Source organism: Aphelocoma coerulescens, chromosome 10 (genome assembly GCF_041296385.1).
Source record: "Aphelocoma coerulescens isolate FSJ_1873_10779 chromosome 10, UR_Acoe_1.0, whole genome shotgun sequence".
NCBI lineage: Eukaryota > Metazoa > Chordata > Aves > Passeriformes > Corvidae > Aphelocoma > Aphelocoma coerulescens.
The window spans coordinates 19199732-19214362 of NC_091024.1; the positions used below are offsets into that span (position 1 = coordinate 19199732).

At 57.5% G+C, this 14631-nt stretch overlaps 1 protein-coding gene across 2 annotated transcripts; it reads left to right on the forward strand.

Annotated features, from left to right (window-relative positions):
• The first annotated feature begins 1201 nt into the window (after positions 1 to 1201).
• PTPN9 (protein tyrosine phosphatase non-receptor type 9) lies at positions 1202 to 12505 on the forward strand. 2 transcript variants are annotated; one of them, XM_069025407.1, is made up of 14 exons: positions 1202 to 2277; positions 3283 to 4246; positions 5880 to 6023; positions 6475 to 6564; positions 6667 to 6791; positions 7389 to 7494; positions 8111 to 8221; positions 8449 to 8777; positions 9148 to 9241; positions 9349 to 9418; positions 9932 to 10010; positions 10249 to 10399; positions 10491 to 10698; positions 10965 to 12505. In XM_069025407.1, the coding sequence occupies exons 2-14, from the start codon at positions 4235 to 4237 to the stop codon at positions 11189 to 11191; spliced, it is 1746 nt and encodes a 581-aa protein (XP_068881508.1). In that variant the 5' UTR covers positions 1202 to 2277; positions 3283 to 4234; the 3' UTR covers positions 11192 to 12505. The 2 variants fall into 2 exon arrangements, with proteins under 2 accessions (XP_068881508.1, XP_068881507.1); XM_069025406.1 differs by lacking the exon at positions 3283 to 4246 and having other exon boundaries at positions 1203 to 2277.
• Positions 12506 to 14631: the final 2126 nt, after the last annotated feature.

The following is a 14631-nucleotide window of genomic DNA, read 5'->3' on the forward strand; positions in this document are numbered from 1 at the left end:
GAGCAGAGGAAACACTTGTGTGGGTTTAATTCTCTGCACATCAAGGTACTTCAGTCTCTTGTCCTGCCTTTCTCATCCCAGCCCAATCCCACTTTTTAAGCACCGGCTGCTCCCCCTCCCTGGTTTTAGGGGGATGAAATGATTGTTCTCACTGTCCCAGGTTGGTTTCTGGAGGGGTATGAAAAGGAGGAGGGAGATCAGGCTCAAGGCAGCACTGGGGACTCTCCTGTCAGCTCTCTATGGAAATGCCCCTGGAGGAGATACTGAGAGTGGGGATGGCCACCTGCAGATAGCGGGTGCACTTGTATCCTGCCCTTGCACCCCCTGTTTTTCCCAGAAAAAGGCTGGTTTCTGTGCCAAGCGTGTGGGCTGTGTGCGACCATCTGGCTGTGCAGCCGCTATTGATGATACCAGCGGGCAGCAGGAACTGGCCTGGCTGTGGGAGGGGGCTGCCCTCCACTCCCCTTCCCCGGGAGGGAAGTGGCACCCTGGCCCCGCAGTGTTTGGAGCTGTCTCTTTGAAACAGCTGCTTAATTTACTGTTTTAACATGTGAAGCAGCTAGGCCGGGGAAAGAGGATGAGCACCTGGACTGCCTTAACCTCCCCATCTCTCGGAGGCTCCCACCTTCAGCCTCCTTGGTTGGCAAACAGCTGCAGGGAGAGCGCTGAGCAGGAGACTGCATCCAGCCTCCTGTCAGCACAGTTTTCCTTCCATCAGGCAATTAAACCCGGAGGTGGGCATCTGGATGGAAGATTTGTGCATCCCTGAGGGCAGAGAAAGCTGCAGCTCAGGTTACTGCCCTCCAGCAGCCTTCCAAGGTCCTCCAGCCGAGGGAAGGACAGGAAATACAGGCAAAGAGGGACTGTGTGCTCTGATAGAGGAGAGCAAGAGGGAAACGACAGCAGCTTCCCGCTGGCTCCAGATGATGCCTCATAGTTTCCCTTTTAAAAGCACGAGCTGGGCTGGAGAAATAAATATTTGCGTTACAATTCCTGTTGGGAACGAAAGACTGTGTTTGGAGAGAGGGTGTCAAACGGAAGTCGCAGGGGCCAGCGCAGTTTGATGCCGTGACTGTTCTGTTTGCTGGGTGTGATCCCACTCCCAGCTGGAACAGGCAGCCGCTCCACTGTAGGGGTCACCCCACCGGGGGCTGAAATTTGGCCTGGGGCAGGAGAGCTGAGCGGGCAGCTCGACCTGGAGACTTGGCCTGGGGCGCCGGGGGACAGAGCCAGCCTGGAGCCTTCATCTAGCCGGGGCTCAGCCCCTTCCCTTTGCCCTACTTCCATTTTCTCCCAGTTAGGTGCACAGGCTCCGGCTCCCGGCACGCTGCCAGCGCAGTGCTCCTCGGCTGAACAAAATGTCCCCTTGTCCCAGGGCCTGGCTTTTTAGAGCGACCGCTGTTGTGCTTCCCGGGATCCCCGCTCCTTCCCGGAGGAGCTTCGGGATTCTCCATCGAGGCGCTGACACCTGCGCTCAGCTGGGAAATGCAATTTAGGGATCGTAGAGGCGGGAGTGGAAAGAGACGCCTGGAAATCCTGGACTCCTGCTCGTGGGGGGAAGGCTGCGAGGCTGGAATACCGGCAAGGGAGAATGCTGTGCCGGGAATTTTATCCAGTAACAGCAAGGGAGGATGCTGCTGCCGGGAATTTTATCCAGCACCAGCAAAGGGAGGAGGATGCTGCCACCATTTTAGCGGCGGTGCTCCCGCCTGCCGCGGCCGGAACCGGAGCTGGGGGAGCCGGCGCGGAGCGGGGAGGGGGCGGGGGGGGATCGGGCCCCTCCGGCCCCATCCCGGCTGCTGCCCCCCGCTCGCCCCCCCGCCGGGGAGGGCTTCCTGTCCCCCGCCCGCCCTGCGGGGTCGGCCGAGCCGCGGGGAGGGGACGGGGAGGAGGGACCGGGGGCTGCGGGCGCTTCCTGCCGCCGCCCCCGCCGGGGCAGAGCGGAGCGGGGCGGGAGCTCGGCTCGCCCCGGCCCAGCCGAGCGGCGCTCCCGGGCCGAGCCAAACTTCCCGGGGGGCTCAGACATACACGCACACACATATATAGATATTTAAATTTTGTAATTTTTTTTTCTATTTTATTTTAATTTTCTCGGCACTTTCGGCGGGGCCCCCGGGGCGGAGCCGCCCTCGCCGCCGGGAGGGGCCGGTGCCCGCAGCGCCGGGGATGGGCTCCGCCGGGACGCTCTCCGCCTAGACCGGCCCGGCTCGGCTCGGCCCGGCCCGGCCCGGCCCGGCGCGCAGCATGGCCGCGGAGCTCAGCGCCGAGGAGGAGCAGGTAGGTCCCGCCGGGCTCCCCTTCCCCGGTTCGGGCTGGGCAGGACCCCGGGGGTTCCTTCCCCCCACCGCTCCTTTCCCATCGTTTTTTGGCTACCCCCAGTTGCAAGGCTGTTTCTTCCCAGCGAGGCCATTCTCCCGATGGGAAGCCCCCCCACCCCAACCACCCACGCAGCCCCCCATCCGTGCAGCCGCCAAACCCGCAGCCTCCCAACCCACGCAGCACCCACCCTACAACCCCCATCCACGCAACCCGCCCCAGCCTTCCCGCTCCCCAGGAGCCCTCGCAAGGCCCGTGCCGTGGGTGCTGGGGCGTGGGTCCCCCGTCCCCAGAGCAGCGTGTCCCTGCTGGCAGGCCTCCCTGCCGTGGGCAGGCTGGCGTGGGGATGATGCGTGGGGATGCGTGTGCACGCGCTTCCCACGCCCCAGGCCTCCCGTGACGTCCCGGCTTCCTCCGCCGGCCTTGCGTCACCGCGGGAGGATGTTGCTGGGTTCGGGGAACGGGGCCCAGGAGCCGGCCGGGGCGCCTCGGGTGGCCGGAGCAATCCCTGCCTGTCCCCTCCTTTGTCCTCTTCCCCAGGCTTGCCCACTCGCGGCCGCTGGGCTTCCCTCTGGATGGGGATGTGGAGCCTGGGAGCGGGACTGGGCAAGCTGCCGGGCTCCCTCTGCCCCCTCGGGCTGTCACATTGGCCACCTTGGTGGCGCTGAGGACTGCAGTGTGAAGGCAAAAGGTCCCGTTTTCGTTCCAAAATGGTCGGTTTTCCCGTTGGTTGGCTGGTTGGTTTTCTCCTTTAAAAATGCTTCGTTTCTACAGGGAGGTTTAGGAGGGTTGGGACAGAGATGCCGTGTTCTCAAAACCTCCATGTAAGAGTCCCCTCCTGCAGCCTGCACTGCTGCTCAGCAAATGCAGAGCTACCGGGCTTTTTCCTCCTGGGAGCAGTACTGCTCTCTCCAGGGTGATAAAATCCCAAGGAATGGGGAGTGTTCTTGCCCTCTGTCCCCACAGGTGCCTGAGATTTGCGTTTTTCCTGTGTCATGGAGGAGGCAAAGCTTCCAGAAGGAGGGTTTTTGGAGAGCCTGCAGTGACAGGGAAGGCTGGTTTGCAGTGGGAGCAGCATCCCAGGAGGGAGATCTGAGATGTTTGGTTTGTGTGGGAATATTGGATGGAGAAGGTGAAGAGACGTTTGCAGTAATGGCTCCAGGTTTGGGTCATCAGCCTGGTGTGGGGAAGGCTGCCTTTGGTGCTGCCCTTGGTGGTTTGAAAGCCAAAATAATGGAAGTTTCCTTCTTTTTGTGGGTAAGTGGTGTTTTGGGCTGGAACATGCCCTTCCTGCCACCCCTTTATGCTTCTTGGGACCATCAAGATTTCTTCCACTCTCCCCTGTTACCGACAGCAAGCCAGGAGAAAATTCACCCTTTTCCTCTTAGGCCAGCCTTGGGACATCTCTTCTGCTGGCTCTCTGCATTTCCCTCCCTAGCCTATCCCCAAGAAGCCAAACCAATTTTCCTTGAGGGTTTTCAGCCCAGCTGCAATTTTCTCAGATTTATCCCCCACTTCCCCACACTGAAGAAGGAGGGTAGGCTTGCTGCCTGGGGGAGGAGGGCTGGAAGAACCCCCGGATTCCGACAGCGGTGGATTTGTCACCACCCCGCTCCAGCGCAGCGGGGACGTGGATGACGCCAGCGCTCCAAAGACCAGCATTGTTCCAAATGCCTGGCCATGGACAATTTCGCTCACAGTGCTGCCGAAACAGGGCTTCTTGCTGCAGCTCTGGGTCACAGGCTTTGATTTTGGCACGTGGAGCAATCCCTGCTCTGCTGGGATTGACACCTGTATAAATCCATGTGGAATTTGGGCTAGGAATGATGATGATGAGACCTGGTGGAGCGCACGAAGTGGGCAGAACTATGGCTGGCATTGATGCTCAGCTCTGTAACACCTGGCTCCCTGCTGTTGAATGGTGGCACTGGTAAGTTTGGAATTTGGTTTTGTTCCCAGGGAAAGCTGGAATTCATGGCTGAGCTGCCTGCAAAGCCAGCGCTTGTTCTTGTGCGCCTTCCCCTTGCAAAAAGCCAGTCATCCCTCGTGACAGATGCTGGAAATAGGATTGCGTGAAGTGTGACGGGTTAGATGTTGAGGAAGGAGACCTGAGCCATAGGTTTCATCCTCTCCTCATTGCCATCGTGCCCTTTGGGCTCCTCTTCCCATTATCTGGGAATGCCCTTCCCATCTTAGGGTATCGTTGCCATCTCAGGCTGTGGTGTCGGCTCTGGTCACTGTCTGAGGGCAGTGGGAGTTGTGCCTGGTGCTCACTCCCATATGTGGACCATCCTGCACATGCTGGGGAAGGATTATCTTCACTGTTATTTTGGGTTTGCATCTGCAGCCCTGGATTTTGGACACCTCGGGGTATGCCCTGGCATAGTGGAGGTGTGCCCAGGATATATTGGATAGGCTATGTTTATGGATAGGATATATTCCTATATGTGTGGATGTGTGCTGTGTTAAGGCTGAAGATGGTTCCTGTATTGCTCCATTTATTTTCCTGTGGTGCTTGTCTAGCTGCTTTCTGCAACTCTGGGACCAAGTTAGAGAGCTCCTGGCTGCAGTGCACTGGGAGAGAGACCTCTGGGATGAGCCAGGCTCCTTTGGCTCATCCCGTGAGAGGGGCTCGATGTCCCTGCCGAGCCTCGCACCGCCGATAAACCCCAGCCCTTCGCTTCCTCCCATCGGAAGTCATTAACACCGACAAGCTTTTCTGGCTTAGTAGCTCCCAGTAACTCTGAATAGCTCCCAGTAACTTCGTGCTGCTGCCTGACATCCTACACCGCCGCCTGCCTGTGCTCCCTGCTCCCAGAGCCAGCCTTCAGCAGTCCCTGTCCCTCCTCCTCCTCCTTGGACAGCATTGCCATCCTCCACTCTAGGGAGGATGGAAGCTGTTTCATTTTGCCGTGTGCCTGGGTGGGAGCAAGGCATTCTGGTGTCTCCCTCCATCCTGCCTGCATCCTTTGAGCAGGATGTGGTGGAAGGCTGGGCTGCACTGCCCCGTCTCTCTTGGGGTTCCTGTGTGGGACAGGGGATCAATCCGCAGCAGAAGGCAAAGCTGTGTCCTGGGACCCTCCTGGTCTTCCGTGTATGTGTGAAACTGGTGTTATTGGGTGAGCTGATCCGTGTGCTGTAGCAGGTCGAAGCGTCAGGCCTCCATGTTCATTACCTGTGTTCCCACAGCCAAGTTCGCTGCTCCATGGTATAGCTGCAGCCCCCGGAGACCGCTGCCAGCTGATGGGGCTGTGCTGGGGATGCTGTGTCTGAATAGGAGTTTGTTGCCTGTAAAATTCTCCTTTTGCTCCCCTTCTCCCTTCCATAGGTGTCCCCCAGCCTCCATTTTTCCCACCCCTTGCTGCCTTCCCCATGTGGCATTTCTGCTGTCTCCATCGCCGCTGCCCTTACCCCTTTTGTTGTGGAGCTTCCTGCTTCACCCTGAGAGGCTGCCTCGTCTGTTGAGGACTGTAGCTTCAACAATGACTAGGGATGTTCCTTGGGCAGTCCTCCTCCTCTTCCTCTCACCCTGTCTCACCACACACCCCTGATCTCTCCCACAGGCAACCAAGCAGTTCCTGGAGGAAATCAACAAGTGGACAGGCCAGTACAATGTGTCCCCGCTCTCCTGGAATGTGGCTGTCAAGTTCCTCATGGCCCGCAAGTTCGACGTCCTGCGGGCCATCGAGCTCTTCCACTCCTACCGGGTAAGTGAGGGGGCTGGAACCCCCCAGCCAAAGGGCTTCCTGCTCTAGGAAGATCTAGGAGATCCCTGCTCCCTAGGACCACCCTCCCCCTGCTCTTTTTTCTTTTTCTCTCTGCCTTACAAGTTTTATCCAGCTGGAAAATCCTTTTTCAGCCAAGGCAGGTCGCCATGGAGATCTCGTTGATCCCAGTCCTTTCCCCTCCTCTGGAGCAGCTCATGGGGTGCCCTCCTGGCTGGTGTGTGCTGCCCACAGAGCATTTCCCTATATATTAAGGATATAGATCCATGCATGCCTTTTCCAACCTGGTGTTGCAAAGCTGCTCTACCTGTTACCTGGGGGGTGCGCTGGAAAATGATCCCATGGAGGAGAGATGCCCTCAGATGGCTGGGTGCCCTATGGAGCAGAGGTGAGCCATACCCGTGCCCCCTGTCACTCCCCTCCTTGCCCGCAGGAGACACGGCTGAAGGAGGGAATTGTGAAGCTGAAGCCGCATGAGGAGCCACTGCGCTCAGAGCTGCTCAGCGGGAAGTTCACCATTCTGGTAGGTGGAGTGTTCCCCTCCCCGAGTTATCCCAGCTGGGTGGCTTATCCCAGCTCTGCTCCGCATGGGTGCTGCGGGAGCCTGACCCTGTTCCCTCGGCAGAGCGTGCGGGACCCCTCAGGAGCCTCCATCGCCCTGTTCACAGCCAAGCTGCACCACCCCAGCAAGAGTGTGCAGCATGTGGTGCTCCAGGCACTCTTCTACCTGCTGGACCGAGCTGTGGAGAGGTGAGCCTGCCTCTGCAGAGGTACCCTGTCTCACACTGTAGGGTTCCCAGGGAGCCCCTTCCCTCCCAGGGAGGTCACTGGTCCCCCTGGCTTGAAATTCCCTGCTTTGAACCTCAACCAGTCCTCCTTATGGGGTTGTTCAGCAGGGGAACAAAATCCCCCAAGCCCTGAACCAGGCATTTTGCAGCTTTGCCTTGTCCACGCCCTGGGTTCAGTTTAGCAAAGCCCCAGATTCCTGCAGGCTTTGTCTGGGGAGGAGGCAACCCCACCATCAGCCAGACGTAACGTGAGCCCTGCCAAAAATATAAACCCAGGACATTCCCCTGCCATTTATCCTGCTGGGTTCTTTCTGGTTTTGACCTTACCCATCACGGGTGATGCTTCTGAGGCAGGCTTAAGGCTCGAGTCAGGCTTAAATGAGGGTTGTAGGAAGAGGTGGTAGAGTAGCTGGGAAATGCAGAAGCAAGGTTTGGGTCTGTGAGTCCTTCTGGAAGCATGGGAAGGGATTTTTGGGGGTCAGTGTGGGGCAGAGCTGCTGATGCAGGAGCCAAGTGGTTGCATGTTGTGGGGTTGACATTGTTCTTTTCTCCCTCTCAGCTTTGAGACACAAAGGAATGGGCTGGTGTTCATCTATGACATGGCAGGGTCACAGTACACCAACTTCGAGCTGGACCTCAGCAAGAAGATCCTCAATCTGCTCAAGGTGGTGCCTGGGGGTTAACTGGTGTCTGGGGACAGTGTGTGGCCACTTGCTCACCAAGAACCCAAAGTTCTGTGGTTTTGGCATCAATTTTCACCCCAGACCACACTGACCACGTCTCAGCCGAGGAGCACCAGCTCCAGCCCCGCAGGACCTCGGGAAGATGCTGGCAGCTTGCCAGGCTGGACCCGGCTGTGGCTGCGGTGTCGCACGGGCGGGAGGGATCAGCTGTCCCCAGGCTGGATTCCTCTCACAGCTGCTGGCAGTGCTTTTGGGAAAACAGATGCAAATTATTTTTTAATCGTGCTGGCATTTGGTGCCTCCTCCCTTCTCCGGAAAAAAAAGCAGTAACAGTAAATACTGGCCTGGGTGTGTTCTTTGCATAATCCCAGTTCCCGTCTTCACCTCTCCCCCACGGAGCCAAACCCTCTGCCTACCTAATTCCAAGGAAGTAATTTTTTTTCATTATCGACTCATAAAAACAAGCACAGCTGTGAGCGTGCAAGGCACACTTCAGATGGAGCATTGCCATCATGGGTCCCTTTGCTGCTTGTCACCTCTGCTGGGATATGTCCCCTGCCACAGCAGGGTGGATCTGACCCCCTCCTTATGCCCACAGGGTGCATTCCCAGCTCGACTCAAGAAGGTTTTCATCGTGGGAGCACCCATGTGGTTCCGCGTGCCCTACTCCATCATCAGCCTGCTGCTGAAGGAGAAGCTGCGGGAGCGGGTGAGTGGGGACCCTCCTGGCATGGGACTCTCCTGGCACAGGACCCTCGGTGGGCAGGGCTGAGGCTGCTTTCCCTTTGGGATAGGGTGGTGGAAGCAGCTTGTGCCGTTCAGCCCCATCTGCTGGAAGCTGCTGAGCACCAGACCTTTGGCATCCCTGTCCCCATCCCCAGCGAATCCTCTCCAGCCTTCTTGGAGTCACCCCTGCCCTTCCTTTTCCTCTCACAGGTGCAGATGGTGAAGATGTCAGAGCTGAAGGAACACCTGCCCCGGGAATGCCTCCCCGAGTACCTTGGAGGGTCCCTCAAACTGGACCCCCTGAGCTGGAATTGCCGGTTCCTGCCCCAGCAGAACGGGCACCCCGACCCCCTGGACGAGCTCATCCTGGTGCCGCTGGCGGCCCCCAAAGATAACGGCTCCGTCCACGTCCCCGGGCCCAAGTCCGTCACCCTCCAGGAGCTGCTGGATCACGTCAGCCACAAGCAGAAACGTGGCATCTACGAGGAGTACGAAGACATTCGGCGCAGGAGCCCGGCCGGCACCTTCGTCTGCTCTTTGTGAGTCAGTGGGAGGGAGCCAGGTGCCCCTGTCACCCCAAAAAGCTGGGTGCTCCCCCTCCCCACGCTTCTGCTGCTGGATGATGGTCCATCGGCCTCTTCAGGGTGTGGTGCTTGGGGTTAGCAATAGAGAACCCCGGCCTAGGGCTGGCGTGAGCCCCCTTTGTGAGTCCTGCAGCCTCTGGGGATAGAAAGGAGCTGCAGAGGACAGCAGGGACCGGGACCTGGCCGGGGCTCTGCTTCCCGAGGCTTTGGCCAGGTGATGGCAGCAGAGCCCAGGCTACGGGCCCCAGAGGCTTGCACAGAGGGAGGAATGCTGCCTTTGCCTTGCCTGGAATACATCCCTGCTTCCCTCTGCTCCACCTCCCAGGGCACCCTACAACCAGGACAAGAACCGGTACGGGGATGTGCCCTGCCTGGACCAAACCCGTGTCAAGCTGGCGAAGCCATACAGCCGCCCGGAGGTGAGCCAGTCCAGGATGGAAGCTCACAGTCCTGTGCAAAGCTGGCGCAGCTGTCCCAGACACAGGGTTCTGGAGGCCTTACTTCATCCGTGCTTTTCTCCCTGCAGCTGACTGACTACATCAATGCGAGCTTCATGGATGGCTACAAGCAGAGGAACGCTTACATTGGCACTCAGGGTATGGCTGAGCCAACAAGGGGTTGTTCTGCTCCTGATGCACCCATGGGTTCCACCTCTCTGCCCAGTGTCAGCCACTGGCATAGGGAGCAGGGCACTGCCCAGCAGGTCCCCCTTCTCTCAGGGTCTATTTACTCCTCCCTGGGTGTATTTATTCCCTTCCCAGTCTCCAGCTAGTGGACTGAAGTTTTTTCTGGGAGAGAGCAAGGGAATCCATCTTCATCCACGATAGCAGCCCTCTCCCTTCCCCTGCCCCTATCCCAGCTCTGGATTTTCCCCATCTGCCCAGGGATGAGCAGAGAGGCGGGATCAGCGCTGAGCCATAAGGACTTGGTGCTGGGGGCAGCAGGCAGTGACAACTCCGGGTGGTGTTCATGGATCCACACCGGGGTCAGCTGCTACAGGAAGGGGCTGTGGTTCCCTGTGGGGGTGATGGGGGCTTGGTGAATGCAGCTGGGAAAGGGGTTGCCCAAATCCATGAGGTTTTGGACTGATGTCTGGGTTGTCCCTACAGGGCCTCTGGAAAACACCTACGGTGACTTCTGGCGCATGGTGTGGGAGCAGAACGTCCTGGTGATCGTGATGACAACCCGGTGAGCGCTTATGGAGGGACACAGCCCTCTTCTTCTGTGCAAAATGAGCTTTTTTGGGCTTGGTGCAGTGATCCTGCAGCAGTGGTGCCAGCCAGAGCCCCACAGAGGGGGAACATTGGGTCAAGGACAGACTGTTTGGTCCCTATGGGATCCCCAAAGGACCAAGGCTGGGTGGCATGGGAGATGTCCCAGGCAGGGCAAGGAGGACATTACCTGCCTGTCCTTGTCCTGCTCCCAGGCTGGAGGAAGGAGGCAGAAGGAAGTGCGGCCAGTACTGGCCCCTGGAGAAGGATTTGCAGGTGTGCTTTGGGGCCCTGACCATCACCAACCTGGGCGTAGAAAACCTCAACCATTACAAGAAAACCATCCTGGAGATCCACAGCTCAGAGGTGCGTGGCCACAGCTGCCTGGTGGGGGAATGGCATGGGGGCACCAGGGGTCAGAGGAGGAAAGAGGGTCTAACCCCTCTGCTTTCCCCAGACCAGGGAACGGCGGCTGGTGTCCCATTTCCAGTACCTGAGCTGGCCAGATTATGGCGTCCCCTCTTCCGCCGCCACTCTCATCGACTTTTTGGGGGCTGTGAAGCAGCAGCAGAGGGTGGCTGTCAGCGCCCTGGGACCTCGCTTCAAGGGTCACCCTGGGGGACCCCCAGTCGTGGTGCACTGCAGCGCTGGCATTGGCAGGACAGGTAATGGGCGGGGGGGAGGTTTGGGGGTGGTGGGGTGACAAACCCAGCTTCTCTGGGGCATTTTCATTCCGGGGACCCACTGTGTGTTTCCAAGCTGGTTGACCTGAGACACATGTCCTCAGGACTTCCCACAACTATCAGACCTGGGAAAAGTCCCCAGATGCCTGTGGGAGATTGGTGGGGGCTGAGCACCACCACTCCAGTTCTCACAAGGAGCAGCGATGGCGCCATTTGCTGTCTGATGCCATCCCCATCGTTGTCCCTAGGTACCTTCTGCGCGCTGGACATCTGCCTGTCGCAGCTACAGGACGTGGGCACTCTGAACATCTACCAGACAGTGCTGCGCATGCGGACCCAGCGCGCCTTCAGCATCCAGACCCCCGAGCAGTATTATTTCTGCTACACTGCCATCCTCGAGCACGCCCAGCGTGAGGGCCTGCTGCTCACCAACCACAGCCGGGCCACCCAGGAGAAGAGCTCGCCAGGGCACTGAGACCCGCTGCCTCCCTGCAGACCCCCCTGCCCATCCTCGGGGGCTGCCTGAGCCGCCTCGGTGCCCGCCAGGACTCAGCAGAGCCATGGGAGCGGCGGTGCCGGAGCACCTCGGCTGTCAGCACTGCTATGGAACTGTGCCTTATTCAACCCAAACGGTGGCTGCCACTCACTGGCACGGGAAGGGGCTCTCACTCCTCCCCGTCATGTTTCAGTTGGGTTTGGTTGGTTGGGGAGGTGGTTTGTCTTCTCTTCAAGTTGTTGGGGTTTTTGGAGGGGGGGGGGTTGTTTGTTTTTTGGTTTTTTTTTGTTGTTGGGACCACCTAAGATGTACCTAGAGAGGGGCTTTGTGAAGTCCTAGGGAATATATTCCCAGTCCTGGGGCTGAGGAGGAGGCACATGCTTCAGTCTCACCTGACGCTCCATCTGTGTGTCTGTATGTATGTGTGTATATAATATACCCCCGCTGTGACCCCCCGGCTATTATATAGATACATATATACAACCTCCCCTTTAGCAGCTCCCAAGGGTCCCTGCTGTCCTGCCACCTCACTGCTGTGATCTCTGGAGTGGTGAGTTTGGTCCTGGCTCTGTCTTGTCTTCCCCCTTATTTCCCCTCATGGGCAGCACTGGGACCCGGTACCCACTCCTGTGCCCATCCCACTGGAGGCACAAGGATACTTGATGGTGTCCTCCCTGTTTCTTTGTCTCATCTTCCCCATGGAGATAGCAGCTCTGCTCATGGGAGGATCTGGAGGATTGGGTTGTCCGGGGGGTGCTGAGCTCACAGGCATCCCCTGCCCCTTGGGTGCCGCTGTGGGAGTCACTAGGTACGAGGTGATGGGGACATGGGGACCGACCGGCTCTCCAGGTTGCCCAGCTTTCCCAAGCTGCCACTGGGAACCCGCAGGCCCAGCCCTGAGTTGAGTCATGGGCTGGGAAAGCGCTGAGCAAGAATAAACCCCAAACCCTGGAGAGGCAACGAGCCTCTGCCCCAGCCCCAGCCCCCACCACTGCCTGGGCCTCCCCAACTTTATACTGTAATAAGCTCTTTGAATGTGTATATTCTTATTTTTTTATAATCTTGGGGGAGGGGGGCATGGGGTTTGGGAGTTTTTGTTTTGGTTTATTTTGGGGTTTTTTTGTGTCTGGTTTTTTTTTGTATTTAACATTAACTTGATCCAAGCCAGAGCCAGAAGTATTTGTAAATGTTCCTATTTTGCTCTCAGAGAAACCTTTTTGTTGTCGTTACTTTTTTGGGAGTTGTTTTGGTTTTATTTGTATCGATATATAAATATACCACCAGTGACCAGTCCTCTTTGCTGTTGTGGGGGCATTGGGTAGGACAGAAGAAGGAGGGAATTTAGGGCTTTGTACAGGCTGTGATCTCTGAAAACAAGTTGGCCCCATCCCTGGCTACACATGGACTTTGAGGAGCACAGGGCTGTGTTTAGGGATTCTTCTGGTCTGGGTGAGGCTGAGACAGATAACCAGGCTGCAAGAAACTTTCCTGGGCAGGCAGGATAGTGTCAGGAGGGAAGGCAGCACTATAGGCTGGCGTAGCCAGGGAGGACACAAGCCACCGTGCTCTGAGCTTCTGCTTCTTTTCCCAGGGCCTTGACAAGCCCCAGGACATCAATCTCCTGTCTGGCCATGGTATCTGCCTGCTGCTGCCTTTTGCTGCAGGATTTGGGAGTGCAAGCATTGCCTCTGTGCTTCTGGAACCCCTCTGAGCAGGCATGTAGGGCACAAAAATTAAGCGGAGCTCCCGGGCTGTCAGGCAGCCCCAGTGCCTTCAGGTGCAAGTGATGCCAGTCCCAGAGCACCAGCCACACAGCCTGAGGCTTTGGGATGAGGGAAGAAAAAAGGCAGCTTGTGCAAATGAAGCCCTAGAGCCATCGAGAGAGCTCATGCCCCAGAGCAGGGCAGCTGGTGGGTGTGAAGAGCAGCACCTGTGTTTGCTCAGCTGGAGCCTAAAAGAGTTAGGGATGCCAGTGTCTTTCTAGAACTAGCATGGGGAGAAGCTTTCCCTTGTGCTCTGGGTGTGGACTGGCTTGGCTGTGTCGAACTGAAGTCAGACACAAGCACTGGAAGGCTGGAAAAGAACCAGAAGCAGCAGGGAATCCATCTGGAAGGGCTGCATGTCCCATTGCCCAGGAGTGCAGGAGAGGTGGGTGTTGAGAGCATCCCTGGAGCTGTGCACATCCTGCCTGCAGAGTGGTTCTGGTTCAGCTGCAGTGTCCCGTCCTTCCAGGTACCATTTTCCACCCATCTGTCTCCTGGAGCAGCCCAGGCAGTGTAATCTGCTGCTCAGGCTGCCCTTGAGTTTCCCTCCAGGCACCCATTGCGGGGTGGCTCCTCTGAGGGAGCCCTCATCCTCTGAAGGAAGGCTCCCAGGGCCCTCCCTTCTCACTGCCTAACTTTTTCACCCAGCTGAGCTTTCTTCTCAGCACACGTGCAGGGAGTGTTTGCAGTTTATTGTTAATCCTGTGCTGTCAGCAGCAGCTCTCTGTGGCTCAGCGGGGCTTTTGGCAGAGTGTCGGGTCCAGATCTGAAAGCTGCAGGGGATGCCAAGTGTCCCATGTGGCCCCATGAATGTGCCCAGCCCACGTCTCTCTTCCACGAGCTGGGAAATCCCGACGAAGCTCCGTGTGCATGGTAAAGGTGGTTGTGCCTTCTAGCTCAATTCCACATGATTTGGGCACAGAGAACCAAAATTTTTCCAAGAAGACTCATGTCCTGGGTGTCTGGTAGGAATAACCAGGGGACAGGGATGGAGATCACCAGCGCTGGCTCTGAATGGGAACAGCTCGGATATGCTGCTCCCTTCAAGGAGGGATGAAGATCCCATCTGTGCTGGAGGCGGAGGAAAAGGTTGTAAACCTTTTCCGTGGAAAAACAACCCAAACACTCACCCTCCCTTACTATTTCCAGGGCTGTGTTTCTTCTCAAAGCCAGCATTTTCAGTCCTCTTGCACAGCATGAGCTTTTGTTGCATCCATTCCTTCTGTGCCAGCAGGTCCTGCTCAGCAGCAGAAATATGGATTTCTCTGGGAATAGTCACTTCATGCAGACAGCCAAAGTTACAGGAAAGAAAAACTTTTTGGAGAGCGATGGGAAAAACGGGCTGCTGAGTGCAAGCAGCCTGATGCCTGCAGCATCTCCCCTTCCTTGGAGTGGCCCAGAAATGGGGATCAGCCACCACAGGCAAAAGTAACAGCACAGGCAATTCCAAGAATGAAATCCAAAGTTCCGCTGGAATTTGGAAACGGGGATTTAAAGGCATTGCAGGGCAATCCTAAAGCGGTGCTGCCATTGCTGTGCCCACCTGTCTCATTTGGCTTTCTTGGCTGCATGCACACTGCCTCGCTAATGACGATTACTTTAGTGCTTGTAATTTTGCGCCCTGGGAGTTTGGAAAGAGCCTAGCTCCAGAATGCT

Excerpts from the sequence above, each read along its gene's own strand:
- PTPN9 (XM_069025406.1), top strand. The coding sequence starts at position 2,245 with ATGGCCGCGGAGCTCAGCGCCGAGGAGGAGCAG. Across the intron at positions 8,778-9,147 it reads GGCACCTTCGTCTGCTCTTT|GGCACCCTACAACCAGGACA; the intron begins GTGAGTCAGTGG and ends TCCACCTCCCAG. Across the intron at positions 9,242-9,348 it reads AGCCATACAGCCGCCCGGAG|CTGACTGACTACATCAATGC; the intron begins GTGAGCCAGTCC and ends TTCTCCCTGCAG.